Raw genomic sequence first — 27,690 nt, 5'->3', positions numbered from 1 at the left:
AAAAAATATATGATTCTTTTAATCTAATTTTCTTTCTTTGTTTGTTTTGAGCTTCATTTGGGTATTGTTATTTTCATGTTTGTTATTGAAGTTGGTTAACCTTATAATCGTAGTTGGTTTGGAGCATTCGATTTATGGTTATTGTTGGGATGTGTATCAATTTCGTTTCTGTTTTGAGTATTCTGTCGCATATAAAATATTCTATATTGATTTCTGGCATTTTAAGCTTCAAAACATTTTTGTTTTAAAAAGTAAAAAGAAATTCTACATGCACTTATATTTGTTCTATTTCATGTAATTAACATTATATCTCTTGCCAATTGAGTTCTAATTCCAGTGATTTCTAATTCAAATTCTGTTAGATTGATGACAATGGTGATGAATATCAAATGGGTTGTCTGCTTTTGTTTATGAACAAGTTAATTGCTTCCTCCCCTCCCATTTTCTTTCCTTGTTTGTATTTTCCAGCTTTGATTGATTAGAGGAGTTGTCTCCACATTACAGAGAATTCGAAGTTTTACGAAGATAAGCTTTCATTCACTAGAACGGGAAAATTGAGTTGAGTCACTGTGCTATTAAAGGTAACGTTATTATTTTGTTTCGGGAAAATTGAGTGGTTCTAAGATAAACTAGAAAGATATGTGAATTGTTTACTACGTATACACACTACAACAAAACAAGTTTTTAACGACAGATTTAGCGGCGTTCACTTGTGTTTACTAATGTTGAAACATCAAAAGACATGCAATAAGTAACTTGATCACTCATATGTATGGACAGAGCAAGAGAAATTGATTGTGGATTAAACTTTAGAAAATTTAATCCAAATCCCTAAGCAAAATCGTCGAAATGTCCACGTGGTGTATTTGATCTGACGACAGATCAAATTATCGTTGGGAGGCTTTCGGTTTGTTCTTGCCGTCGAAACCCAATGATGAACCGAAAAGAACTCCTATTGCTTTATACCCTTCCATGGCCGATCTCCTACTTCAAGGTAATAATCTCTGAATCTTTCCATTGCTATATTTTTATTTTGTACTCTCAAATTTCATAGATTGTACGCAGAATGTTCTAAGCTTATTGAGAATGATGATAGAGGAGTGGATAAATACCCGATGTTTAGAATCGGATTGGACAAATCTATGGCGTTGAAAGAATCTTCAATTGCAAAAACATTATCTATCATCGATGAAGACGACACTGCCTGTAACATCCCCAACCCGTACCCAACTCGGATACGAGTTCGAGATGTCACATTGACTTTTTAAAGTAATATATTTGTACAAAATGGTAGAAAATTTATACTTATATTAAGAAATACAATAATTTACATAAGTTTAATACAAAAGCTCACAAAATAATAAGAGCATATTGTAGGTTATGCGATAGATAAGGATAATTAATTAGTATTTTAATATAACACTAACTCTTAGAAAGTTAGATAAAGATAACTACTAAGTAGTTTAGTTTAAATTAAATACTTGTTCTCACCTATTATATATACATATTAAACTTGTAATCTATTGTTACTTGAATTTACGACAGTGAAGTTTTTCACTTTTTCTTACCTTTGTCATTTAATTTATTTCATCGCCCAATTCCTTTTACTTCACTTTATATTAGCCCTATTTTCAACATGGTATCATAACGATGACCGATCTTCACCTAAATCTAGCCTATTTTTTTTCTTTTTACCCTAAATATAACCGTCAAACATGAATTCCGCCACTTCTTCATCAGAGGTCACTTCGGAATTCCTCGTTAATTCACCCCATTCAAACCTTTCTAATGTTTCTTCAACCTTTATCACCTGTCACCGATTGAATGGTGACAATTATATCGCTTGGTCCCAATCTGTTCGTCTTTATATAATCGGTCGGTGCAAACAACAATATCTTTTGGAGACCACACCAATTCCCGCTGTGACGAATCCTGAATATTCAACATGACTAAGTGAGAATACCATGATTATGCCATGGCTCATCAATTCCATGATTCCTGCTATGGGGGAAAACTTTCTGTTATATAAAATAGAGGCTGAAATTTGGAGTGCTGCAAAGGCGATGTATTCGAATCTGGAAAATTCTACTGCTTTATTTGGGATCGAGTGTCAACTTGCCAATCTCAAACAAGACAACATGACCGTGACTCAATATTTTACTCTAATGTCGTACCTATGGAAGCAACTTGATTTTTCGAATCCCATGAATGGAGGTATATAGAAGATGCCGCTCTATTCAAGAAGATTGTTGAACATATTCCAGTTTTTGTCCGGTTTACATCGGGATCTTGATGAAGTCCGAGGACGAGTATTAGGACTCAAACCTCTTCCTTCAATCCGAGAAATATTTTCTGTAATACGACGCGAAGAAAGTCAACGTACCGTTATGCTTCCTGATTTGTAGCCCGCTGAAGGGTCTGCATTGCTCACTCACTCTCAAACTACTACTCGGCCAAAGAAATGGAGACCTTGGTGTGACTACTATAAGAAGGTTGGCCATCTGCGGGATTCCTGTTGGAAATTACATGGCAATCCTACTGATGGGAAGTTTTCAAAATAGCATCAACAACGTGATACTCAAGGAAACTGTGTTGTGAATACTGAATTACAAGGAAGTTCGTTTACTAAAAAATAAATGGAAGAGTTGCAACAGTTTTTTAGTCAGATGCACACTCATCCCCAATCAGTACCTGCAGGTAGAATTCCTTCTGCTACTTTGGCTAATACATCCACCACTCCTACTTGGATTATGGATTTGGGTGCAAGTGATCATATGACAGGTGATCTTCGGCTCTTTCACACTTTTCATGCCGACTCGTCTATCTCTCATATTCGAACAACTGATGGTTCTCTATCTGGTGTTGCCGGTCATGGATCTATTCGAATAAATCAGGACATTTTGTTATCTCATGTTCTTTATGTTCCCAATCTCACTTGCAATCTTATCTCCATTAGCAAGTTGTCTGTCGATTTATGTTATACCACGAAATTTAACTCTGTTTTTTATGAATTTCAAGATTCCAACTCGGGGAAAGTGATTGGCAGTGCTAGGCTTTGTGGGGGTCTTTACCTACTTCCAGCAATTTTATTTTCCCACCCATCTACTTCCTTCAATGTTATACAACAATTTCCTTTACTTGAACCTTCAACCGATGTTATGTTATTGCATTTTCGTTTAGGACATCCCAATTTCTTTTATCTTGCAAAATTGTTTTCACATTTGTTTGTCAATAAAAGTTCGAAATCTTTTTCTTGTGATATTTGTCCACTTGCTAAACAAACTAAGAGTGTTTATCTACCTTCTCCATATAAACTATCCAAACCATTTACCATGATCCATAGTGATATTTGGGGACCATCTCGGGTTACATCTTTACATAGGTTTCGGTGGTTTATTTCATTTATTGATGATCACACTCGTACTACCTGGACCTTTCTCATGAAAACCAAATCTGAAGCTTGTGAAATATTTAAACGGTTCTATAAGATGGTTGAAACCCAATTTCAGTGTTCAATCCAAATGTTTCATTCTGACAATGGTAGTGAGTATTTTGCCAATATTTTGGGTTCTTTCTTTTAGGAAACCGGGATTGTTCATCTTACTTTGTGTGTCAATTCTCCTCAACAAAATGAGATTGATGAGTGGAAAAATAGTCATCTTCTTGAGGTTACTCGGTCTCTACTTTTTTCCACAAATGTTCCTAACTATTTTTGGGGGGAAGCCCTTTTAACTGCCACTTATTTGATTAACCGTCTCCCTAGTAAACCATTACAATTTATGTGTCCGAGAGATGTTTTTCTTCAATTTTTTCCCAATTTTAAACCGATGACTTCATTGTTACCCCTTAGAGTTTTTGGTTGTACTGTGTTCGTTCATAACAATGTTCCTTTCAGGTCCAAATTAGATCCTCGAGCATTTTGGTGTGTGTTTCTGGGTTATTCATCGACTCAAAAGGGCTTTCGGTGTTATTATCCTCGTACAAAGAAATTCTTTATTACTATGGACGTTACTTTCCTTGAAAAAACACCTTTTTTCCTTAAAACTGCTATTCAGGGGGAGTCATATAATGAATATTAGTTTGTTGACTCACAACAATTGACACTTGATTTACATCCAGCTCTTTTTGATCAACCATCATCGTCAAATTAGTTAAACCAGTCAAATAAGCCTACAAAATCGCTACAGCCAGACCAAACAACACTATCGAACCCAGAAAACGTATCCTTTCCAAACCAGTCCACCGAAACACATTTACCTCGTAATGATCAGCATATCACTTCGCCTCAAATACCTCAATTCGAGTTGCAGATTTACAAGATACGACAAAAACCAATTTATAAATCAATCCCTGAACCTAATTCCGAGTCTCCCACACAGCATGGACACTGTCATGAACCGGAACCGAACGAGAATCCTTTGGAGAATGAAGAAGGTAATCAGAGTTCTTCCACTGAATTAAATGCTTTAATTGATGATAATGACTTGCCGATTACTCAAAGAAAAGGAGTAAGAAAATGCAGAAATTATCCAATTGAGAGATTTGTTGCATACGAAAAGCTAATACCTTGTTTTAAGAACTTTACAACAAGTGTAGATAGCATTACTATTCCAGATACGGTGGAAGAAGCATTGAAAGATCTCAAGTGGAAAAAGGCAGTAGAAGAGGAATTAAAAGCACTGGAAAATAACAATACTTGGATTATAGTTGATCTTCCGAAAGTTAAAAAACCAATCAGCTGCAAATGGGTATTCACGGTAAAATACAAAGCTGATGGTAACATTGAAAGATATAAGGCGATATTAGTGGCGAAAGGATTCACTCAATCTTTTGGAGTTGATTATCATGAAACGTTTGCTCCGGTAGCAAAACTAAACACTGTGAGAGTGTTACTGTCATTAGAAGTTAATGAGAATTGAGTGCTTCATCAGTTAGACATCAAAAACGCATTTCTAAACGGAAACTTGGAGGAGGAACTATATATACGAATTCCACCGGGTGTGAAGAGCAATACAGGAAAAGCATGTAGATTACTAAAGTCCTTGTATGGACTTAAGCAATCTCCAGGAGCCTGATTTGACAGATTTACAAAGGTGATTATTCATGATGGTTACAAGCAATGTCAGTCGGATCACACTTTATTTGTCAAAACAGCTTCAAACAACAAAAAGGCATTTTTGATTGTCTATGTGGATGATATCATTCTAACAGGAGATGATTGTATGGAGATAGAAAGATTAAAAAAGCTACTGGCGAAGGAGTTCGAAACCAAAGACTTGGGAACTTTACGATATTTTTTAGGCATGGAGGTTGCAAGGTCAAAAGAAGGAATAGTGACCAATCAAAGGAAATATATCTTTGATCTACTATCAGAAACTGGAATGAAGGGATGTAAGCTGGTAGAAACACCCATGGAAGAAAATATTAAGCTAAGGAGAGAAGAATTGGGAAGTCTTGTGAACAAAGAACAGTACCAAAGGCTAGTAGATAAACTAATTTATTTATCACTTACTAGACCTGATATTGCGTTCCCTGTCAGTATAGTGAGTCAATAAATGAATGATCCAGGAGAAGAACATTTAGAGGTAGTGAATAGAATTCTAAGATACTTGAAAATGACACCAGGAAATGGGTTAATTTTTAGAAAAAGTGATGATAGAACAATAAGAATTTTTTTGGATTCAAGCTGGGTAGGTGAATTAACGGATAGAAGATCTACAACTGGTTATTGTTCATTTGTTTGGGGAAATCTGGTTACTTGGAGAAGTAAAAAACAGGCGGTGGTGTCTCGAAGTAGTGCAGAAGCAGAATTTATAGCAATGACACTTGGAATTTACGAAGGAATTTGGCTTCAAAGAATGTTAACTGAGTTGGGGTTATGTGCCAACAAATGGTTTGAACTTCAAAGTGACAATAAATCTACAATAAGTATTGCAAAGAATCCAGTTCATCATGACCGAACGAAGCATGTGGAGATTGACAGACATTTCATCTCTGAAAAGGTAAATGGTGGAACTGTGAAACTCAATTATGTTTCAACGAAGAATCAATTAGCAAATATTCTCACCAAAGCACTTCCAAGAATTACCTTTGATGAGATTATATCCAAGTTGGGTTTTTTCAACATTTACTCCCCAACTTGAGGGGGAGTGTAGGTTATGCGATAGATAAGGATAATTAATTAGTATTTTAATATAACACTAACTCTTAGAAAGTTAGATAAAGATAACTACTAAGTAGTTTAGTTTTAATTAAATACTTGTTCTCACCTACTATATATACATATTAAACTTGTAATATATTGTTACTTGAATATACGTCAGTGAAGTTTTTCACTTTTTCTTTTCTTTGTCATTTAATTTATTTCATCACCCAATTCCTTTTACTTCACTTTACATTAGCCCTATTTTCAACACATATACAACTTAAACTTTTGATTACATGCCAACATTGATTTTCATAACAAAATAACCTACTGTTTAAGTTGCTTCTGATCTGATATCTAAAGGAGTGATGCTATCCAACTGCCTAACCTTGCTCAGTTGACTTCCTTGATCCTACGTGTGAAACACTCACACGCTAAGTCATCGACTTAGTGAGGCACAATATATATATAATGATACTATAATGAAATGTAATAACATGAAATCATATATTCATTCAATGCAAACTACTTAATCATGCATTTCACACATAGTAACTTATCACAATATTTAATGTTATTTCATATTATATCTTTCATTAGCCCATGATACAATACCGAGAACTTAAGGTATGTGAGTGCATTGAGTTTGTGCACAAATCCTGTCACTACAACTCGTATAAAATGCACTGAAGTGCCACGTAGAAATGCACTGAAGTGTCGCGTAGAAATACACTGAAGTGTCGCGTAGGAATGCACCGAAGTGCCATATAAAATGTCCCGAAGGACCACATAGAAATCTCCTTAAGAACCATATATATATATATATATTCCAAATGACCAAATATGTGTCTCAAAGACTCGAATATATATTCCAAAGGATTATATATATGTCCCGAAGGACCACGTAGAACCCTCGACTCTTGGGATGCCAATTATACCTATAGCCCTCATCTACATAACATGGGCTTTTCACAATTCACATAGTTTATATCTTATAGACATATAAGTTTGTAGCTTTTATCACATAGTTCATGTAAATTTCTCATACATATTCACGTAGATCATTGTCTTATAATGCATATCATATGAGTTCATGTCATATATCATATCGTGTAATGAAATCAAGACATGTTTACACCATACCATTTATGATTATGCTTCTACTTATGCAATCATGTATTAAATATGTTGGAACTAGACTTATCACAAGTCTAATTTCAATATCATACTATATATATATTCTATAAGTATGCACTCACCTTAGCCTCACTATTCCAAGCAACACGTATATCTTTTTGTCTTTTTCTCGATCGATCTTACTTGTCAATTGTCCCGGAACTTGTTTATACTCGTTATCTACATAATCATACATTTAATAAGCATATCAGAATTCTAAGTATCATAATTTGATCCTTAATAACTTAAATTAAAAGAAAGGCTTAATTCGATTTTCCTCTTTGAGTAGTATTGGTACCCTATGCATGGTACCGATACTTCCCTAACTGTGGTATCGATACTTCCCTAACTGTGGTATCGATACCAAATCTGGGTATCGATACCCATTTTCTATTCTGTGATCATTATTTCAAAAATGGTACCGATACTGGCCTAATAGTATCGATACCCTTAGTATCGATACTCCCCCTTAGGTATTGATACCCCATGAAAATGTTGTCTAAAATGGCCTTAGGGTATCGATATTGTTCATGCAGTATCGATACCTACGCAATATTATAGCCTACAATAGCTTTGTAGTATCGGTACTTGTTCATCGAGTACTGATACTACCAACCCATAACATACTCCCAATATCTAAAAATTATCAACACATCACTTAATTTCCACTTTTAAAGTTCCTTTCATACCACCAAACCCAACTACAAGCACTTTAACTTTCTTTTATCATTCTAACACCTTATTAACTTCAATATCTCATTCAAATTCTTGAAACCAAGAATCTTACAAATTTGTAACATAATCCAAACTCATTTCTAACACTTATTACTTTTTAGTCTCACTATTGACAAGTCAATTCTAGTATCAAAATCTAATTACTGCCTCTCACCCAAGATTTCATTTAGAGACCTCTTATTTTTAATCATTCTTAATTCCTTCATCTTATAGTTTTAGGACAACTTAAGTTTTCCTTAAGCTTAAGTATCCTTTAAGGATCGTAAACCAAACTTAAATTCAACGAATAATCAACTTACAAGAAAACTCACCTTAGCATATGGAGTTCACGGCTGGAAAATGAAGAAAGATGAAGAGATGTATGGAACCTTTCTTTTTCACCAAATTATGGACTCCACGTGGTTATAGAATAACCACAACAAATTTTTTTATTATTTCCTTGCTCAAATGACCAATGTGCCCTTTTATTCCTCTTTCTTTGCTAAACCATCCTATATAAAATATTTCAATTAAGTCCCTGAACTTTTTAATTTATCTAATTTAGTCACTAAATTTTAAAATCTCACAATTTTGTCACTAACCTGATGTTTGGGATGTTACACTGTCTCTACTGTTACTCCAAGTAAACACTTCTCTCTTTTACTTTAATTTTTTTGTTTAATGTTTGATTCAGTTCACAAGCCACCTCTAATCAAGTTTCATACTGTAGGTGGAAGGTCGTTATCTGTTTCAAGTGAAGCACTGAAGCGATTAAGGAGTCTTCTTGGTGAATCGGAGCTAGGGGATTTATTTGGTGAAATGGATGAAAAGCTTCTCCATATACAGTTTACACGGAGGAAAAACTTAACGATGCTTCATCAAACAAGGAAAACTATTTTTTTACTTCCTTTCCCCACGAAGGAGCAATGAAGACTAAATTCTAGTGAACAATATTTTTTTTTCAATTGAAAGTGAAAGAACCTAGACTAAACTCTAGAGAACAATGTCAAACTACATTACATTTAATTTTAATGTTTATAAATTTTAATTTATTTTTTTGTTAAGTATTTTTCTGCATAATTTGTGTCTTAATTAAAATTTATGTTCTTGACCTATTGCGGCGTTTTTTGTTCTCAAATGCCGCTAACTTTAGCAGCGCTGGTATGGCCGACACTTCTTGTGGCATTTTTGCTATCATCGCGAGTGCTTTTAGCGGCGCTTAAAAACACCACTATAGGACTAAAAAAACACCGCTAAAACTGTGCTTTGTTGTAGTGCAGTTTCCATGCAACCTGGAGACCTTCGTATATTCTTCAAAGTTTCGCTTCGATAACAGAGAAAATTCCTCTACTTTTTGTGTAGCCCGTTATCCATCGTCCCCTATGGTCTCTAATAACCCCTCCGCATGAGGCTTCCCCTGAGGTAATTCTACGAGTACCATCAATATTGATTTTGTTTTAGAACTCATCCGAATAACATTCTCACATTTAAATCAAAAACATTAATATTGATAATATTTTTTTTAAATAAATTAATATTGATAATAGATTATACCATTTGGGGGAGTCACGTTAATCTAAACGTAAGAACACAATTTCGAAGAAGATTTCATGAATATAAGGCTTAGAAAAAAGAAACAATAATAGAGAAGTTAACGGTAATGCCATTTATGATAAAAATAGATGATATTCGTCATACGAATTTTCCTTAATTTGTAGAACACGAAGTTATTCCCATATCATGACAAAAACACCACAATCATTAGGGAAGAAGCGTCAGAACTCTTCACTTGAGCAGTCCCTTGTCCTTCAAATATTCCACACTTTGGTCGAAGATTTCCTCAATCCCCTTCATTAATAAGCTTCTCTGAGGAAATTATCAACTTGGCTTTGGAGGGAAAATCTCCATAACTGCAATCGTTATCAGGTAAACAAACTATGGTAACCACAATTCTCCCATAATAGAAATAAACTTTGTCAATGCATTCATATTGGTTCTTGCTCAGTAGGGAATTCCATCTCCGGGTATCTTTTGTGGAGGAACTTAGTGAGTTCGGGCACACCCGAATTAACAGCACAGCATATATATCGACCTGATGCAGATTCTTTTTCGGCCAGGAAAACATGTGCTCGACATACGTCTTCCACATGCCTGATAGAGATCGAACCGGACAACATGTGTTGATTGATACAGCTGCGGCTGACGATGTCAAGACGACACGTTTAACAGTTTTTGCTTTGGCACAAGCTTTCAAAACGTTCAACACTCCTTGGATTGCCGGTTTTATCATGTCATTCTTTAAAAAAAACATAAAGCAACCTTGTAAATGTATCATTAACCAAAAAACAGTTTAATTTTGTTAAGGTTATACCTCTGGATCTTGAGAAGCAAAATTAACGGGTATTGCAACTTGGAAGACAAGGTCACAGCCGGAAAAGGGTGATTCAAAGCTCCCTTCATCAGCAAAATCTGCCTGAAAGATTTTCAAGTCTCCCAACTATTGCAGTGTTACAAGGTGAGGGATCTTCTTCAGGTTGTCTGCATTAAATAAAGATTAACCCCATTTCTATGTTTTGCTTACTTTGTTTGGAAGCCAGGATCCACCAAATTAAAGTGATAAAAACAAGAGACTTAGGTTGTTGTAATCTCTTAATAAGTACTAGTCACGTAGTACTAAAACTTTCCTTTTTTTTTTGTTCATTTGAACTAAAAACTTTCCTTATAAGAGGGACGGAACAACATTTATCCCCGTAAGCAAGCCAAATGAAACGAAACATCGGTCAGGAAAAAAAAACATAAATGAAGAAGATCTAACCAGGGTCCCTGACTGTAGTGTTAACCGCGTAACCCTTCTCAAGCAAGTAAGCAACAACTTGATCAGCAAGAATGCAACGAATCCCGTGCCACCCACGACACAAGCTTTCTTTGTTACAACGATCTCGTTGGTCGTGCTTCTCTGTCTTAGTCTGTGTTTTGTTTTCTGGCTTTTCTTTGAACTCGTCCTATCTGTTGCTCTTCTTCAGTTTACCATGGTGGAGTGAACTTTGGCTTTATACACACGTTGGTCTCTGGGTCCAAGTGAGACTGGATATTAGGTGAGCATGTGACCTTGTGCGTACCCAGGGGCGGATGTATGTGACTCTCTACGGGAACTACTACACACCCATTATTTTAAAAAAAATATTAAATTTAGTTTAATTTGTTAATCAAAATAGAAAAAAAAATTGCATACCAACTAGCATTAAAATTTTGGACCCTATTTTTTAATTTCTAGATCCGCGACTAAAAAAAACCCTTTACGCACTAAAATACGTTGGACATTCATAGCAAAGAAATATCAAATATAGGTGTGGACTTCAGTTTCTGGCAACATTACTGAAACCTGAAAATGCAAAGTAGAAGGCAAAAGGGGTAGCTCGGTCAACGGCTACCAAGAAATACGTCAACCTCGACCTAACTTTCTTCTCAGGTTAGGTGGTTTACTGCTACATATTTGCTTGCTTTCACCCAAATCAGAATGAGCCTTTTTGGTATAAAGCCAAATGCACCCACTTTTTGTAAGCAACCTCTTTTATCAAATATGCATCTTTAGATATTTCAACTGAAGATGAAACAAGCGATGAGGATTACTCGAATAGCAGCATTGGTTGATGGCCAAACTAACTTATCTGCCACCATCCTAGTTTCACTAAACGAAACTTCAAGCCGTTAAGCTAAAAATCAAAGCATTGGTAAGAATTCTATTGTTGATGCAATATCATGACAATTCAGGATCTGATGTTTAGAGAGATTAAAAACCTCAAATATATTGTAAAAATGAATAGTCACAAAGAAGATTTAAGAAAGAAATTAGGCCACAACCAGAGCTTTCTTTAGACTATGGTTTCCTTCATCAAGTTCAATACAGTCCGCAGCTCTTTTACTTGTGGAAGAAGTAAAAATACCCCAGCATTCCTTGGGTTGCTTTTTTGCTGAAAAACTCATATCTTAGAATTTGACAGACACCACATTTCTCCAATGTGCAGAGGTTTGGAGTGCTTACCATGCCAAGAGAGCATGCAATAGTTATGCTATAGTACCTCAAAAGCTCATTCCTAGCCAGGCAACGTGCATGTTTCTTGGATAGTTTATTTGCATTGAACTTCATCATTTTCTATAATTTTCGAACACGAGTTTTTTTTTTTTTTGGGTACATGTTGTGAATCTTCAATATCGTTTTAGTTTCACCAAATTCATTTTCAGAATCGAAAAAATCTATATGACAAAGTAATTATACTATTTTCTTGGAGGAGTCTCCTTCGGAAAGTATAGGATAGTACATGTGAGATGATTGTTAAGTTTTTCAGAAATCAGTACTACTTAAATGTTAGCCCGTCAATTTGATTCAACAACATCGGTCACTCACACCACATCTGGGTCGAGAGGATTGAGATTAATGGGCTAAACTACCCGACCTAAATGGGTCCAACTCCAATAGACGTTAACGTTAGCAATTTTTTCCTCTTCTTTTCGTACGAGATGCCGCCATATCTAAGTTCAAATCAATTCAAAAATCCACTCCCCGTGCTTCACAGCGCTCTCTCCTTTTCGTTCTCCAAACCCTAATGTTCCAATTTGTTTCCCCAAATCCAAATTCTTCAAGACGATCAAATCAAAATCCAAATCGTCTACTTCATTTTCTCTGATATCAACGCCCCATACGTCAAGTAAAACTAAACAACTCTCAGCAACCGCTTCAACTGATTTTTCGATTGAGTTTCAAACATGGCTTCCCGCAACCAGAGCCGAGCGCCTCGCAGCCCCGCCACCGTAAGCGATTCCCCCCCTTTTTTAGCTCCGTCATTTTGATTTTGAATTTTCCAACCTGTTAGTTTTAATTATTAATTTCAGAGGAGGGGACATGGAGATGAAAATCCGTTAGACAAACGAAGAAGGCTTGGAGCAGTAGGGAGAGGATTGGGACCCACGGGAACTGGGCAAACCCGACGAGCTTTTTCTGCTGTTAACAATCTCCAAGAAGCTACAACCGCAGATAATGCCGATGCCGGAAATGCAGAGGAATGTCATGAATTCACTAAAGAAGAAGTAGAAGCGATACTGAATGAGAGGCCAAAAGCTAAAAAGTTCGATCTCAAGGTAAAACTATTATTGTAATTAGTTTTGTTGTTTGTTTATAAATTTTAATTTTGTCATTTATTTGTATTTTTTTTCTCTGGGCTAAATATGAACACGCGGCTGAACATAATAAAAGGCTTAAGCTTTGTGTCAAATGGTTTCAACAATGTGATGAGAATCATGTACTTGATAAAGAGAAACTTAAGAATTCATTAGAATCTGCTGAGAAAAAATGCATTGATATAGGTAACTTCAACGTCTTCTAAAAGTCAATTTGCATTGCTGTGGTTTTTTTTAATTGAATTTTGATTCCGAAGAGTTAGAGAAGAAAAACAAGGAAGAAGAATTGAATGCAGTTATTTCTGAGTTAAGGGACAACAATGCGTCTTTACAGGAGATGCTTTCCAAGGAAGTGTCTGAAAAGCAGGTATGATATCAACCTTAAAATGTGTTGTGCATATATGCTCTTCCTTGATGTTTCTTTTATATACTTGTTTGATTTTAATATCTAGGATGCTATTAACCTCCATAGAAGTGAAATTGAAGCTAGGCTTACTGCTGAAAAAACAATTGCTTCTTTGACAGAAGAGCTTCAAAAAGCTCAGCAGGATATAGCAGCAGCCAATGAGAGGGTAATGTATATATTAAATTTGTTTCTATTATTAAATTAGTTTCTATTTCAGACTGACTGTTATTGTATTTTTCAGGCTACCTCACTTGACAATACACACAAGCGATTACAAGAGTACATCCTGAGTCTGCAACAGTACAATTCCAAATTAATCACCGACCTTGATACCGTCCGCGAGTCACTCAAATGTGTAGAAAAAGAGAAATTGACAATAGTGGAGAACCTTAGCACTTTAAGGGGCCACTGTAGTTCATTGCAAGAGCAATTAACCTTGTCAAGGGTATGGTTTTTGTTTTAGCTTGTTGTTTAATTTTTCTAAACTTATTCAGTTATTTGTTTCGCTTCCCCAACATATGCTTCAAGTAATTAAATGAGTTCGATAACTTCTTAATTTGGGTTTTTGAATCTTATTTTAAACTTGCCATTGCATGGTTATGTCAGATTTTTCATGATGACTACTTCCGTACTAGCTCAACCATTTTCAGGTCTTTTGTGTACCTTTCTGTTTTATTTCTGAACTCGAGTAATGTAACATTCGGTTTATATATAGTAGCTGGTTTTCTATATACATGTCTTCTCACATCCTGACTATTCGTTGCATTTTGTAGCACTCAGGTTTGCAGGGAGACAACAAGTACTGTTTCAGTAGATTTGAATCCTTTGGTTTTTATTATTTTCAGGCTTCACAAGACGATGCTGTTAATCAGAAGGAAACATTAGTTAATGAATTCAAATGTCTACGAGGGGAACTACAACAAGTTAGGGATGATCGTGAATGCCAAACGTCAAAAGTGCAAGCCTTATCGGCTGAAATAGTGAAGTTTAAAGAAAGTGCTGGAAAATCGTTTGAAGAATTAGATGACTTGACTATGAAATCAAAATACTTGGAGGTTAGTTTAGATTTTTTCTTCCAATTAGTAATTCCATTTTGGCTAGCTTTACTACATGCTAGGTTTCTTTTGTAGGATACATGCTCTTCTCAGCGGGAGCGAATAAGAATACAGGAGCTTCAGCTTGCAGCTGCAAATGAAAAGCTGAAGGTACCAACAATGCTTAAATTCAAGACTCTATTTTCTCTAATATTGTTCTGCAAAAATTATCATCAATTTATTTGTTGATGTAATGGCTTATTCTTTCTTTTCCTATCTCTAGATGGCTGATTTATCAGCTTCAGAAACAAGGGTGGAATATTTAGAACAAAAAAGAATCATACAAGAATTACAAGATCAATTGGCCAATATGGAACATAAACTAATTGAGGGAGAGAATTTGAGGAAAAAGCTGCACAATACTATTTTGGTACTGCTGCTTCATTGCTTTTTCTTTGTTGATTGTAATCATGTAATGATTCTGGGTTATATTTAATTGCAGGAACTGAAAGGGAACATCCGTGTATTTTGCCGGGTACGTCCTCTATTACCGGATGATGGTGCAGCAGAATGTGTAGCGGTCTCTTATCCTACATCAACAGAATCTCTTGGCCGTGGCATTGACTTGATACAGAATGGTATGAGCATGTGTTCTTTCTTTGCTACTCAATTTTTGTTTTCTATGAAAAGCAACACCCTTATTATGTTTTATCTCACTGTCAACAGGGCAAAAGTATCCTTTCACATTTGATAAGGTTTTCAATCCTGAGGCTTCACAACAAGATGTCTTTGTGGAGATATCCCAGTTGGTACAGAGTGCCCTTGATGGATACAAGGTGATGTAGCTACTTTATACTCTTTTTTTTTGTAAACTAAGCAAATCCTTTTGTTCTTCGAAGTTGAGTCCTGCAGTATCTATTTTGATATTTGAATTATAAAATCACTAATGATTATGTATGGTTGCTATCTGATTCACATAATTTGCCCTTTGAAGTAAATATGGACTAATAGGCTGTTGGTTGTTTGGTTTGTTTCAGGTTTGTATATTTGCTTATGGACAGACAGGTTCAGGTAAGACTTACACCATGATGGGAAGGCCTGAAGCTCCAGAGCAAAAAGGGTTGATACCTCGTTCATTGGAGCAGATATTTCAAAGTAGCCAGTCATTGCAAGCACAAGGCTGGAAATACAAAATGCAGGTAATTTGATTTGATTCTGATTTCTACTTATTTTGTTGGCTAATCATTGTTTTAATCATCCCCGTCTAAAAATTTTAGGCTTCAATGTTGGAAATATACAACGAGACTATCCGTGATTTGTTATCAACCAATCGATCAATTGGTTCAGATTCAACACGTTCAGAAAGTGCAGTTTCTGGAAAGCAGTACACAATTAAACATGACTTAAATGGTAATACATATGTCAGTGATCTGACCATTGTCGATGTCAGCACCATAACTGAGATTTCTTCACTTTTAAGGCTGGCAGCTCAAAGCAGGTAAAATTGTTTAGTCTTAAGACATTTTCCAACCTTGTACAGATTATTCTTGTGTTATGCATCTACCAAAGTCTGAGGAAATTTTAAGTGTTAAATTTGTCAATATTGCAAACTATGAAATGTTTTATGAATGATGAGATAGTTGTCTAGCCTGGGTATAACAGAACTTAAAAACAAAAACAAACAAAAAAGCTTGTTTCTGATATAAAATGCCTCATGGTTTCTCCTCAATGACAATGTTATAGTACAATTTGGGGATATTCAAGGGGAGTTGTACTTTCTGTTTTCCAGGTCTGTGGGCAGGACGCAAATGAATGAGCAATCTTCTAGAAGTCACATGGTTTTCACATTAAGGATATCGGGCATGAATGAGGTAAATATACTTTTGAGTGCTTTAGTTTGGTGTTGAGTCGCTTGATGACCCTCTTTCATACTGACATTTCCTTACTTCATTTTGTTAGGGCACTGAGCAACAATTACAGGGTGTCTTGAACCTCATTGATCTTGCAGGAAGTGAACGACTGTCAAAGAGTGGTGCAACTGGGGATAGGTTGAAGGAAACTCAGGTATTTAACGCCCTACTGGATTTTTCCGTTCCATAAATTGTTCTTAACGTTATTATACTGTTTTCTTGCCATGCAAACTAGGCAATTAACAAGAGCTTATCGTGTTTGAGTGATGTGATATTTGCATTGGCCAAAAAGGAGGATCATGTGCCTTTTAGGAATTCCAAGCTGACATATCTTCTTCAGGTAAAGTGCTCTAGAATAACTTATCCTCTTTCATCCGTTTGGTTGATGCTCACTCTGTGTTCGCTGATATCAGATTTTGTTATTAATGACAATGAATCACTGGATTACCTTTTAAATTTATTTCCATCGTAATTACAGCCTTGTCTTGGTGGAGATTCTAAAACCCTTATGTTTGTCAATGTATCACCGGATCCGACTTCTGTGGGCGAGTCTCTATGCTCCCTCCGGTTTTGCTGCTAGAGTCAATGCTTGTGAAATTGGAGTTCCCCGTCGTCAGATGACACTGCGGGCAGCTGATTCTCGGTTGAGCTGTGGCTGAACTCAAGTTATGATTATTATCACATTCTTTTATAATAGTGGTAACTACATTTTGTAAGTGAAGGGTTTATGTATCATCCGTAGAGAGCTTCTTCTTGAGCTACTACTAATCATCTGTGTTCTTAGATTTATGGTGCGTCTGATATGATTAGGAGAATTTTTTTTGGCTCTGCCACAAAAGTAACTTTTTCATTGTTGTATGGTAAGAGTTCATCATTTGATGAATACAGAAAGAAACATTAGTAATTTTTAGCTCTTTCATTGGGATTTCCGAACACTGACACGCCCCTGTAAAAACGTGAAAAGAACAGAGTAGGGGAATATTTGTAAATGAAACATATGTATTTGGCTAGCAAAAGAACAAATCTAGAATATTTTTTGTTTTCTTCTAAGGGAAGGGAGATATTTATTGAAGCATATCCAAAAGATGGAAACAACCATTTATAAAATAGAAAAGGAATGATAGCTGTTATGACAAAAGTAAATGATAAAACCACGCCATTTATTACAAGTTGAAGTTATCAAGATCAAGACAGAAGGCGAAAAGTCTGTCTTTTCGTTCAGATTCTTCTTACAATTTTGATGAAGATAATGTGGGCCTAGCTTTTCAGCTTCCATATCTTGTCATAGTCTAAAGGACATTTCTCTTGTTGCAACAAGCAAGACAACAAAACATCAAAGAAGATTGCCCGGAGAGGTGAAAGAGAAGGAAAAGATGGAGAGACAAGAAGAGCAGCAAAACAAGTCTAGAGTTGTGAAGATAGACTCTGTTCAATCCTGGGACTTCTATTTTAACCTAGCTACCAATCAAGGCTGCCCTGTAAGCTATTCAATCCTTCATGTTCCATCATGTTTAAAATTCTCTAGAGGGTAATCTTTTGGCTTTGTTTCTAGAAACGATCTCAACGAAGGATTTTATTGTGATTATTTCTCTCCAGAGTTGTTAACTTCAGTATTTTTTCTGGGTATGTTGTAGATTTTTGTACACTTCACTGCTGCATGGTGTATTCCCTCGGTGGCCATGAACCCCTTTTTTGAAGAACTGGCCTTAACTTTCCAAGATCTCCTGTTTCTCACCGTTGATGTTGATGATGTTAAGGTAACAACTCTATGATCTCTTGATATTACATACAAATGCTGATAGAACTGTTAAAATACATACAAATAGAGAGTGTTCAGTATCTTATTCCTGAGGATGTGGTAGAATCATCTTCAGAAAGATATGTTTCGGCTTGTAAGCTAGATCACAACATGTGGCATTTGAGGATAAGTATGATCCTTTTGTGATAAGGATGATTTCTTTTGGCATTATTAGGTATAATGAGTTGATGACTGGTAAGTGGTAAAGTCATTTTGAATGCTGGTTCACATTATGCTCTATTTTTTTTTTAATTCCTGTTGCTATAAAAAAAAAACCCTAGACAATATAGTTTGAATAATCAATTTCTTCTGAAAAAAGTGAGGGTCCAAATGAATTAATTTATTGTATTTGCGTGGACATGTTTCTTATGTAAGATGAGAGTTGATATGAGTGGATTATTAGGAGGTGGCAACGAGGATGGAGATCAAGGCAATGGCAACATTCTTATTGATGAAGGAAGGTACTGTGGTTGACAAGCTGATTGGTGCAAATCCAGAAGAGATAAGGAAACGGATTGATGGTTTTATGCAATCCAATCGTGCATATATTGCGTAGGATTGATGCTTGTGATGTTTATACATGTTCGAACGTGTAAAATAGGGTGTTTATATTGTGTATCGTCTTATGAGTGTGATTCCAAGCTTCGGGAATGTGATTGAGAAGTTGACTACTCTAGAATTCGATCCTATTGGGGAAATATGTTGTTTAAAGAATGAACAAATCGATTTTTCTTGTTGGTTTTTAATTTTGTATCAACCAATGAAAACGAATAAGTCGCGTTGTCTTTTCGGAGATGGGACAAACCCAAAACACAGTCGATACTGAAAACCCATATTCCTGGGCTTATGTTACTTTACATAATGAAGTTTCATAGCAACATACGAGTCTCTGAAGCCCAACATCCACGAAAACATAAACATAAAAGCCTATTTTAGAAAGGATTGTTGTTTATGTGTCGCTCCTGCGTAGCCGAAGCCGAAAGAAGGTGGCCCTGGTCTGGTCTTTTCTGCGCGTGGTGGCTTTGTTTGTGACAGTGGACTGGAAATGCAATTAAAAAAGTCGAGATCCTCAAGGAATGTGGACTCTCTCTCTTCAATGATAAATCCAAAGTAAATATTCCCTACGTTTCCCTATCATCGCAATCTTCCCACCCAAAGCTCCCCAAATCAACCAAATTCACTCGTTCCATATCTGTGTAATCTCTCTGTTTTCTTCTCCTCCGAAAAAAAAACCCGTATCTTCCGCTTCTCTGATATTTCTGAATACTTTCCGGGAAAATTATGTCCCGGCGGCAACCGGCTGCGGAGGATCTGGTCTCCCCTGAAAATCCCAACGCCTGGATTTTTGAGGATTATGGTTTATTAGAAGACATACCTGTTCCTGGTGGTCATCTTCCCTCACTTGATCCGTCCCTCCCTTGTTCTACTCCTCTCAGGTTCCTCTTTTCACTCCCTTTTTCTTCATTGCTTATGAAGTTTAAGGTGGGATGGAATCCAATAGTAGTTGTAAATCTCTCATGTTTGATTAGCTGAACTTTCAAGCAGGCGAAGTTCCAAGCTGGGATCTTCTCAACATTGTGGTACTCATGCTTGTTTATCCTTATTGAGGATGTCATGTTTAGCAATGGAATTGGGTACTAAGCTAAGTAGCTGGCAAGCTATCATGGCCCCAGCTGCTCCTTTAAGCTAGGCTATATTGATTGCTCATTAACCTTCCTTAATACTTCTGCAGTGTTGGATTTACTGAATCTTTTGGGAATTCAGACAATCTTAATGAAATATGCTTCCGAAAACGGTATGCAGCTAATCAATCATTACCATTTTTTATTGTATTCGTACAATCGTAATGAATCGTTTAGGAATGCAGTTTCTAGTCTGCTTCTGTCCAGTTTTATGGTATAATTGTGCTTGGTTTCAAACCTGGTTTGCTTTTGTAATCTCTTCGCTCTTCTATATCAGATGAGGTCTGGTTCAGGCAGTGCATCTGGATCCAAAGCTTGCAGAGAAAAGATGCGAAGGGATAAGCTAAATGGCAGGCATGTTTTGTTGCCCCTTTTCTCTCTCGTCAACCCATTTTTGCCTCCTCTGATGTTTGTATTACAATGTCTCAAGGTTTCTAGAATTGGGTTGTGTCCTAGATCCCGGAAGGTCTTCCAAAATGGACAAGGCTGCTATATTGGTTGATGCAGTTCGGATGGTTACTCAATTACGGGATGAAGCCCAGAAACTGAGGGAATCAAATGAGAGTCTGCAGGTGAAGATTAATGAGCTTAAGGTGAGAGCTTGGGATGAGTGTTGCATGTTAAAAATTTTATTTGATGCATCAATATTGCTTAAAATTTCCAGGTGGCTCTAGTCTTTATTGAGTGGAGTTTTATGTTGTAGGCTGAAAAGAATGAACTTCGCGATGAGAAGCAAAAGCTAAAGACCGAGAGAGATAATCTCGAGCGGCAAATAAAGGCATTAGATTCTAAGACAGTATTTGTGCCTCAAGCTACTGCTATTCCAACTCCAGTTTCTACCCCAAGCCAAGTTGTCGGTGGCAAGCTGGTGCCCTTCGTTGGCTTTCCCAGAGTTTCCATGTGGCAATTCTTGCCTCCTGCTGCTGTGGATATATCACAGGATCATATTCTACGCCCTTCGGTCGCATAAGCTGCCAGCCTGTTATTTTGAGGTTGCCTTCTTCAGCACAAAGAACCGTTGTTCCTAATTATATCCTTCATTGATACTTTTTACATTTTTACTCCCCTTTGGAAGAATATGAGAAGTGAGAAGTGAAAGCAATGTCTGAAGCTACATTGGTTGCTAAGATAACTTCTAATTTTTGTACGACTAAATTTTGGTCAACTATTGTTGCTAAATCTTTGAAGCTAGGTATCCTCAAAGTTGGAAAGTGCTGATTACATTGGACTTAAATTGTTTTTGTGTAATTTCTACCTGAAACGAAGTAAAACCAGCTTATTTGCTCATTGACCTTTTTGATTTCTTTGCTGCAATCATTGATAGCATCAGCCATTTGATGAAATTGGAGTTTGAAGAGAATTTAAACACATAAGGTATTTAATTCCTCCTGCTTCCATTGAAGCTACCTCTTCATTAAAAAGCTGAAGTAAAACACAGTTGACAAGTTCACAGAATTTGATTTTAACAAGGTCGTTTTAATCCCATGTAATTTCCCAATGAGTAGTCATCCCAAACATCAAGAGCTCCAAAGCTAGTCATCAAAATGACACTCAGAGCCATCACTGTACCAACCGAGAACACGATTATGGATGCCCTTCCGAACTGTTTTATGGCCTTCTGCACCACCACCAATCCGAGAAGAGATGCGACGAAACAAATGACTGAAAATACAAGGGCAGTGGTAATGTGGTCCATGCCTAATAATAAGTATTGAAACGCAGACATTGTGGACGAGAAGAAAACCATGAAAGAACAAGTAGCTGCCGTAACCTGGAGCAAATGGTTTGAACAATTGGTTTTTGGCCTTTTGTAGTAAGATAAAACTATGGAACTCTATAATGGTTAAAACAGGGAGAAGTGATCTGTATACTAACCTCTGGGGCTACACCAAGTTGAAGTAGAAGCGGGCTTATAAGCATTCCACCTCCAATTCCAAAAAGTCCACCCAAGCCTCCAGCCATTAGAGCCATTAAGGGGAAAATTAGGTTGTTAACCCCCTTCACAAATAAAGAAGAAAGGGTTAGTTTTTAATTAGGTCTCAAGTGGGTAGCTAATTTTGTAAATAGATTTTGTTAAGCACCTGGTTATTTGGACCTCGGCAGGCAATGGGTTATTGTCTGCGAAGGATCCATGCTGTAAAAGCTATGGCGAGAGGGATTTGAAACAGTGAGAGCCCCCAATATCCTATTCCACAAGGCTTCAGTGGTATGACACCCTGCATGTTGCTTTAATAGTTATAAACATTGAACATCATTCCATGCAATCCTAAATTCTTGAATAAAACTGAAAATTCTCTTCTAATTTTATAAAATTAATGCTAAGAAATTTTCATACGAAAAGTGGGCAGATAGTGCCGCGTCAAAGCTCAATACTTGGTATAAAAGCTCATTTATCATTTTTCACTCTCCAGGTAAGTCCAAAATAAGGTAGCCTCCTGTCACTTTGCTCTCTCTTTAGTTCTTTTGTGTGGGTTTGCTGTAAACTAAGACAAGACATTGGTCTATAGGCTATAATCAACCCTGGACCATCTTCCACTCTACCTAATTAAATTCATTTTAGATTAATTATATACCATATTTTTAAAGTAGATTGATTAAAGATATCTGTCAGCATCCTTAAACTTTCATACATCATTTATAAAAAAAGGAAAGAATAAGGTAATACACATAAAGCTGATCAGCTGAATCCCATGAGATGTTCTAACATAAGCCTATAAAAATCTACAAGATATTATTTGTTATTATAATTGGTATGACAATCATTGTAAATCCGGGTATTCGAAAGAAAGACGTTTTTTAAAATGAAACATGCAAATTGTATTCCAAAGAAAGATGAGGCAACGAGACAAGAAAACGTTACCTGTCCATAGCGATTCCCACGAAGAAGATAGATGATAAAGAAGGAAAACCAGACCATAATCAAGATCACCAATTTCTTCCATGGGAACCTTGGAGTTTCTTTTCCTTCCATGCTCACTAAATGTTCTTCTACACTCTTAACCTCGCCACTTTCACCAGTTTCCAAGTTTTCATACCCGTTTCTTGCTCCTAGATATCGATGCGATTCCATTTTCCAAATCCCGACACCGTTTCTACATGTCCTAAGGGTAGACCAAACAAGAAAAATGGCAAACATGATGGTGATCAACCACTCTGGTAACACAAGGTTGCAAACTACTCCCACACTTACGCCTAACAGCATGCATGGCTCTGATAAAAGTGCGATGTCATAGTCAATCAATGTCTTACCCCCGAGCTTGGCACTTTTGGCTTGCAAGTTATACATAACATTCGCAATCGACCCTCCTGTGACCATGAAAGCCGAGAAACTCGTGGCGGTTTTGAGGTCCAAACATCCCACAATCGTGAGAATGGGAATTAGCAACCCTCCGCCACCAACACCTCCTGCGCTGGACATGGAGGCAGCTACGAAGCTCAACACGCCTGCTACCACTGAAGTGGTTGATAGCTCCAAGTTTCCATGAACTTTTAGAAGATGATGAGAACTACTTCTCCATTGGAGAGTTATGTTGATGAGGCTCTCGATTGTGAGATTATCTAAAATGGGTTGCGTTTGTGTTGCTGCATGGGACTGGCTTTGGCTGATGAGGAAGATGAAAATCGCAAGGGTGAGAGAAACCCATCTTAGCAAACTCTGATTCTTCATTTTTGCTACAGATGAGTGTTGGTGTCGAAGGAAGAGTCCTACAAAACGTTCTTATATGAGGATGAGAATTTTGAATTGCATTTGCATGGCAGCTTGTGGGGAAAAGAACAAAAAGGCAATCAATTTGAAATAACAATATTAGTTAATGTAGCTTTATTGATGTCAGCTCCGTTCCAATGGCTTTCTTTTCAATGGATTTAATTAAGCAACTTAATTAAGAATTACATGATTAATTAAACATGTAAACATTAAAATTAAGAATCCTTCAATCTCTTATTTTCGTTTGTCTTTCAACAGATAATTTCGACGCAGGTTACATGGGGAACAAGAGAAAAGCACAGGAAGTTTCCCTTCCAATTAAAAATGGGGAACACAATTTAATGACAGAAACTTCTCATGAAACTGAAAACAAAACAAATTAAAACAAAAAACAAATTTTGATGTGGCAGGATTATTCGCTCGATTAATTTAGAATTCTATTTTTTTTTGCTAAAAATATGTGCACGACGTTTTCTCTGTTATATTTTTAGGTGGTTATTATAATATTTTTAACTTTTTAATAATAAAAATATTTAAAAATAAAGAAAAAAATCAAACCACTCTTCCTGCATCATCCCTCTCCCCACCTCCTACGTCGAAGGGTCACCACAGGTCGGGTTTTGTTCAGAGCAGGACGAGGAACTCAACAGTGGCGGTTGTGTAATGTATAGACAAATGTATCCGTCGAAATCATCGGAAAACAGCAACGAAAAACCTAAAAAATTGGTGACCCTTCGTGACGTTTTTCACAACTATTGACGCAGTTTCACGGTGTGGGAGACTGGGTTTTGGTCGTGACGGCGAGATGGTTCTGATGATGTTAACGGTGACGGCCACGGACCGACAGTGACTGATCGAAGAATTAAAATTTGAGGGGTTTTTTTGGTTTTTTAATTATAATATTAAGCTTGCACAAAATTGTATTTTGAGGTATAGTTTAGGAACTAAAAAAAGTGTATTAACCCTCTATTTTATAAAGAATGTTCCTAGAGGTATGCTTTTTCTTCTTTAGGTCACAAAATTGTGCTATTAATTAAGGCTGGATATGGAATCCATGCCATGGAATCTTAATGTAATAAAAGGAAAAATTACAGTTGAAAAGGTATCATACAAAATGAAAGCAAATCAGAGAGGTTGATTTGGATATGGAAGACGAGGAATAAGAAAATTGCCACTTTCATTTTAGGGCAATTAGGGTTGAGATTTATAGTGTTAAATCCATTTCCTTTTGTCAAGTTGATCTCAATACATAAGAAAAATAGCATTGTTTTTATCATGGAAAACTCAAAGATTGATATTAAATGGTTGGGGAAATCAATGACATTCATATTTGTCTTAGACTTATGAAATATGTTCCCATGTTTTCGATTGATTATTGGCTTACATTTTCACAACAGTTTCATTTTATCCATGAATTCTTAAATTTTCAAAGCAAAACAGATTCTGAAAAAACAATTATAAACCAGAACCTATAAGGTCCCCAATGAAGTCTATCTCTGCAAATTCTTAAATCTCTGAGCTAGGAAGATCCAGTGGTTGAAGTTTGATTATATGTACAAGTATATCTGGAGAATGAGAAAGGAAGATCCAGTGGTTGAAGATTGATCATATGTAAAAATCTTGCTGCAGAACATGGAGAGGTTGAAGGCTGGGGGAGATCCCAAGCATGAGAATAACTGATGACATTGCAGGCCTAAGTGCAGGGTCATCCTGAACACACAACAATGCGACGTGTATATATCTCAGAGCCACATCAATCAGATGATTTCGAGCGATGTTTGGATCTATCAACTCCAGTCTTTTGCCTTCATTCCATAGTAGCCATGCCTGTCCAGGGTCATATGTTTAGGTACAATAAGCCTTAAGGTTAGGTATGAGGAAGAGAGAACAAATAGAGGATGCCTACATATGTTAGAAGGCTTTGTCCACACTCCGGATGGTAGAAACCCCTGTTCTTTTTGCCACTTAATATTTATAGCATCAGGATTCCGAAACTGTAAACATCGGACTTGTTTGAAAACAGCCCTTCAAGCGCGTATTCTGGTGCCATGTAGCCACTGCACATTAAAGTAAAAACACTGTAAACTCCGGATGCCTACATACTTATTGCGATTGTTTATCTTATGCATTTCAAATCTATTTTCCCTTCTCATATTTGACATTTCATGACACAGATGGTTACCAATAATGATAGTGTGAAGGAACAAAATGTAGTACTTACTATGTGCCAACAACTCTCACAGTGTTGGCTTCAACCTGATTGCCTCCAAATACTCTTGCCGTGCCAAAGTCCGATATCTTGGGGTTCATATCATCATCAAACAACACATTGCTTGCCTTCAAATCTCTATGAATTATTTTAAGCCAGGAATCCTCGTGTAGATATTGAAGGCCTCTTGCTGTTCCGGTTATGATGTTTGAACGCTTTCCCAGTCCAGTACTTCGCATTTTTCAGGATCTGCCTTCGGGAAAACATAAGAGTAACGTGATGTTCTTAGCTATTAAAATGACATACACACCGGCAAGCACCAAACTCGAGCATATGTAGTTTATCTCATAGATAACTGACATGAAACAAACAAGAAGCATCTACATTAAAATGACAGGTGAAAGAAAGAGAGAGCAAACCAAACAGAAAAGCATCCAAGCTGGTGTTAGCCATGTCCTCATAGACAAGAAGCTTTTCGTCTTCCTCCAAGCAGTATCCCAATAACCACACAAGATTTTTGTGTTGAAGCTTGAAAATTAACTTCACTTCATTCTTGAATTCTTCCAAACCCTGCTTCGAATTCATCGAAAGCCTTTTGACTGCTATTTCCTTCCCATTGGAAATTTTCCCCTGAAAGCATTTTAAAGTAGTCCTCCAACGGAAGCTGTTACTTTCAACTTTCAAAGTGCATTTCTATCATTGAGTGAAAGGTACACAACATGTTAACATGCATATGATCCAATCTTCTGTTGCAATATGTGCATTCTCAGTAGATAAAAGGACTACTTTCAACCTTGTAAACAGGGCCAAAACCACCTTAGAAGCTGTTTGTTGCAGCCTGTATGGTAGCTAAACTGAAGTGATACAACTCCATGCTGTGATCCTCGTCTGATAGATATAGATGAGTGTTGAGTTAATCGATCGATGGAATAGGCCAAGATGGGTTGAATTGGCAATAAAAATTTCGGTAGAAGCTTTTGCAGAAAATTGAAAATATTTGCATAGCGATTTAGAGTGGTTCGACTTTCTCAACCAAAGTCTACGTCCACTATCTTAGCTATCCACACTAAGGATTTTCCACAAATTCACTAATTTGTCTTTCTTTTGAGGACAAAGAATAACCTTACAAATCCCTCAAGAATTATACCTCAAATTCTTGAGAACACTCTCTCCCAAAGAGAACAATACAAATTTTGCAAACTTAAAAGAAAAATCTTCACAAGGAAAGATTGTTTGCACAATTCTAGAACAAAGAAAGAACACTAAAAAATAATACAATTGAGCACAACAAGTGTTCTTGAAAGAAATAATGAATATTGAATGAAATAGGCTTGAAAATGCTTAAACTTGATGTTTGAAGCTTTCTCTTTAATTTTCTCTTGATTCTTGATGAATGTTGTTTCTTGTTATTGATCAATGACTTCTAAGCTTGTTTAAATACTCATTGGATCATTTCTGAACGTTGGGGATCATTAGTGGAGTTAATAGAGCCGTTAGTGTGTGAAAATAATTAATAAAATCAGTTGGGAGCGTGTGTCCATCGATGCATAGTCAAGGTGCATCGATGCATCAAGTGTAAAATTTAAATATTTCGACTGTTGGAAGATATAGTGCATCGGTACACTAAGGGTTCATCGATGCATAAAATACATTTGATGTTTTAAACAAGCCTGGAGTACATCGATGCATGGTCTGTACATCGATGCATAAAATGCATTCAATGTTTCAATAAAAT

General features: G+C 36.5%; 2 protein-coding genes and 4 pseudogenes across 3 annotated transcripts; 3 read left to right on the top strand and 3 right to left on the bottom strand.

Annotated features, from left to right (window-relative positions):
- Positions 1 to 9,674: 9,674 nt before the first annotated feature.
- Positions 9,675 to 12,185, bottom strand: LOC120121893 (annotated as a pseudogene).
- A 385-nt stretch (positions 12,186 to 12,570) lies between these two features.
- Positions 12,571 to 17,219, top strand: LOC120121773 (annotated as a pseudogene).
- Positions 17,220 to 17,754: 535 nt separating this feature from the next.
- LOC120121881 (thioredoxin-like protein CXXS1) lies at positions 17,755 to 19,039 on the top strand. Of its 2 annotated transcripts, none has more exons than XM_039141174.1 (3): positions 17,755 to 18,038; positions 18,195 to 18,317; positions 18,734 to 18,863. In XM_039141174.1, exons 1-3 carry the CDS (start codon positions 17,934 to 17,936, stop codon positions 18,830 to 18,832), a joined length of 327 nt encoding a protein of 108 aa, XP_038997105.1. In that variant the 5' UTR covers positions 17,755 to 17,933; the 3' UTR covers positions 18,833 to 18,863. The 2 variants fall into 2 exon arrangements, with proteins under 2 accessions (XP_038997105.1, XP_038997104.1); XM_039141173.1 differs by having other exon boundaries at positions 17,828 to 18,038; positions 18,762 to 19,039.
- Positions 19,040 to 19,360: 321 nt separating this feature from the next.
- LOC120121880 (transcription factor ILR3-like) lies at positions 19,361 to 21,324 on the top strand. The gene is made up of 5 exons (XM_039141172.1): positions 19,361 to 19,938; positions 20,091 to 20,153; positions 20,318 to 20,394; positions 20,471 to 20,633; positions 20,744 to 21,324. Exons 2-5 carry the CDS (start codon positions 20,139 to 20,141, stop codon positions 21,008 to 21,010), a joined length of 522 nt encoding a protein of 173 aa, XP_038997103.1. The 5' UTR covers positions 19,361 to 19,938; positions 20,091 to 20,138; the 3' UTR covers positions 21,011 to 21,324.
- A 163-nt stretch (positions 21,325 to 21,487) lies between these two features.
- Positions 21,488 to 23,744, bottom strand: LOC120121853 (annotated as a pseudogene).
- Positions 23,745 to 25,265: 1,521 nt separating this feature from the next.
- Positions 25,266 to 27,690, bottom strand: part of LOC120121892 — a 33,681-nt pseudogene continuing 31,256 nt past the window's right edge.

This window comes from Hibiscus syriacus, unplaced genomic scaffold, assembly GCF_006381635.1.
Source record: "Hibiscus syriacus cultivar Baekdansim isolate YM2019G1 unplaced genomic scaffold, ASM638163v2 tig00110383_pilon, whole genome shotgun sequence".
In the NCBI taxonomy this organism is placed as follows: Eukaryota; Viridiplantae; Streptophyta; class Magnoliopsida; order Malvales; family Malvaceae; genus Hibiscus; species Hibiscus syriacus.
Note: the sequence above shows the minus strand (reverse complement) of the source record. Positions and strands in the feature narration are given on the sequence as shown.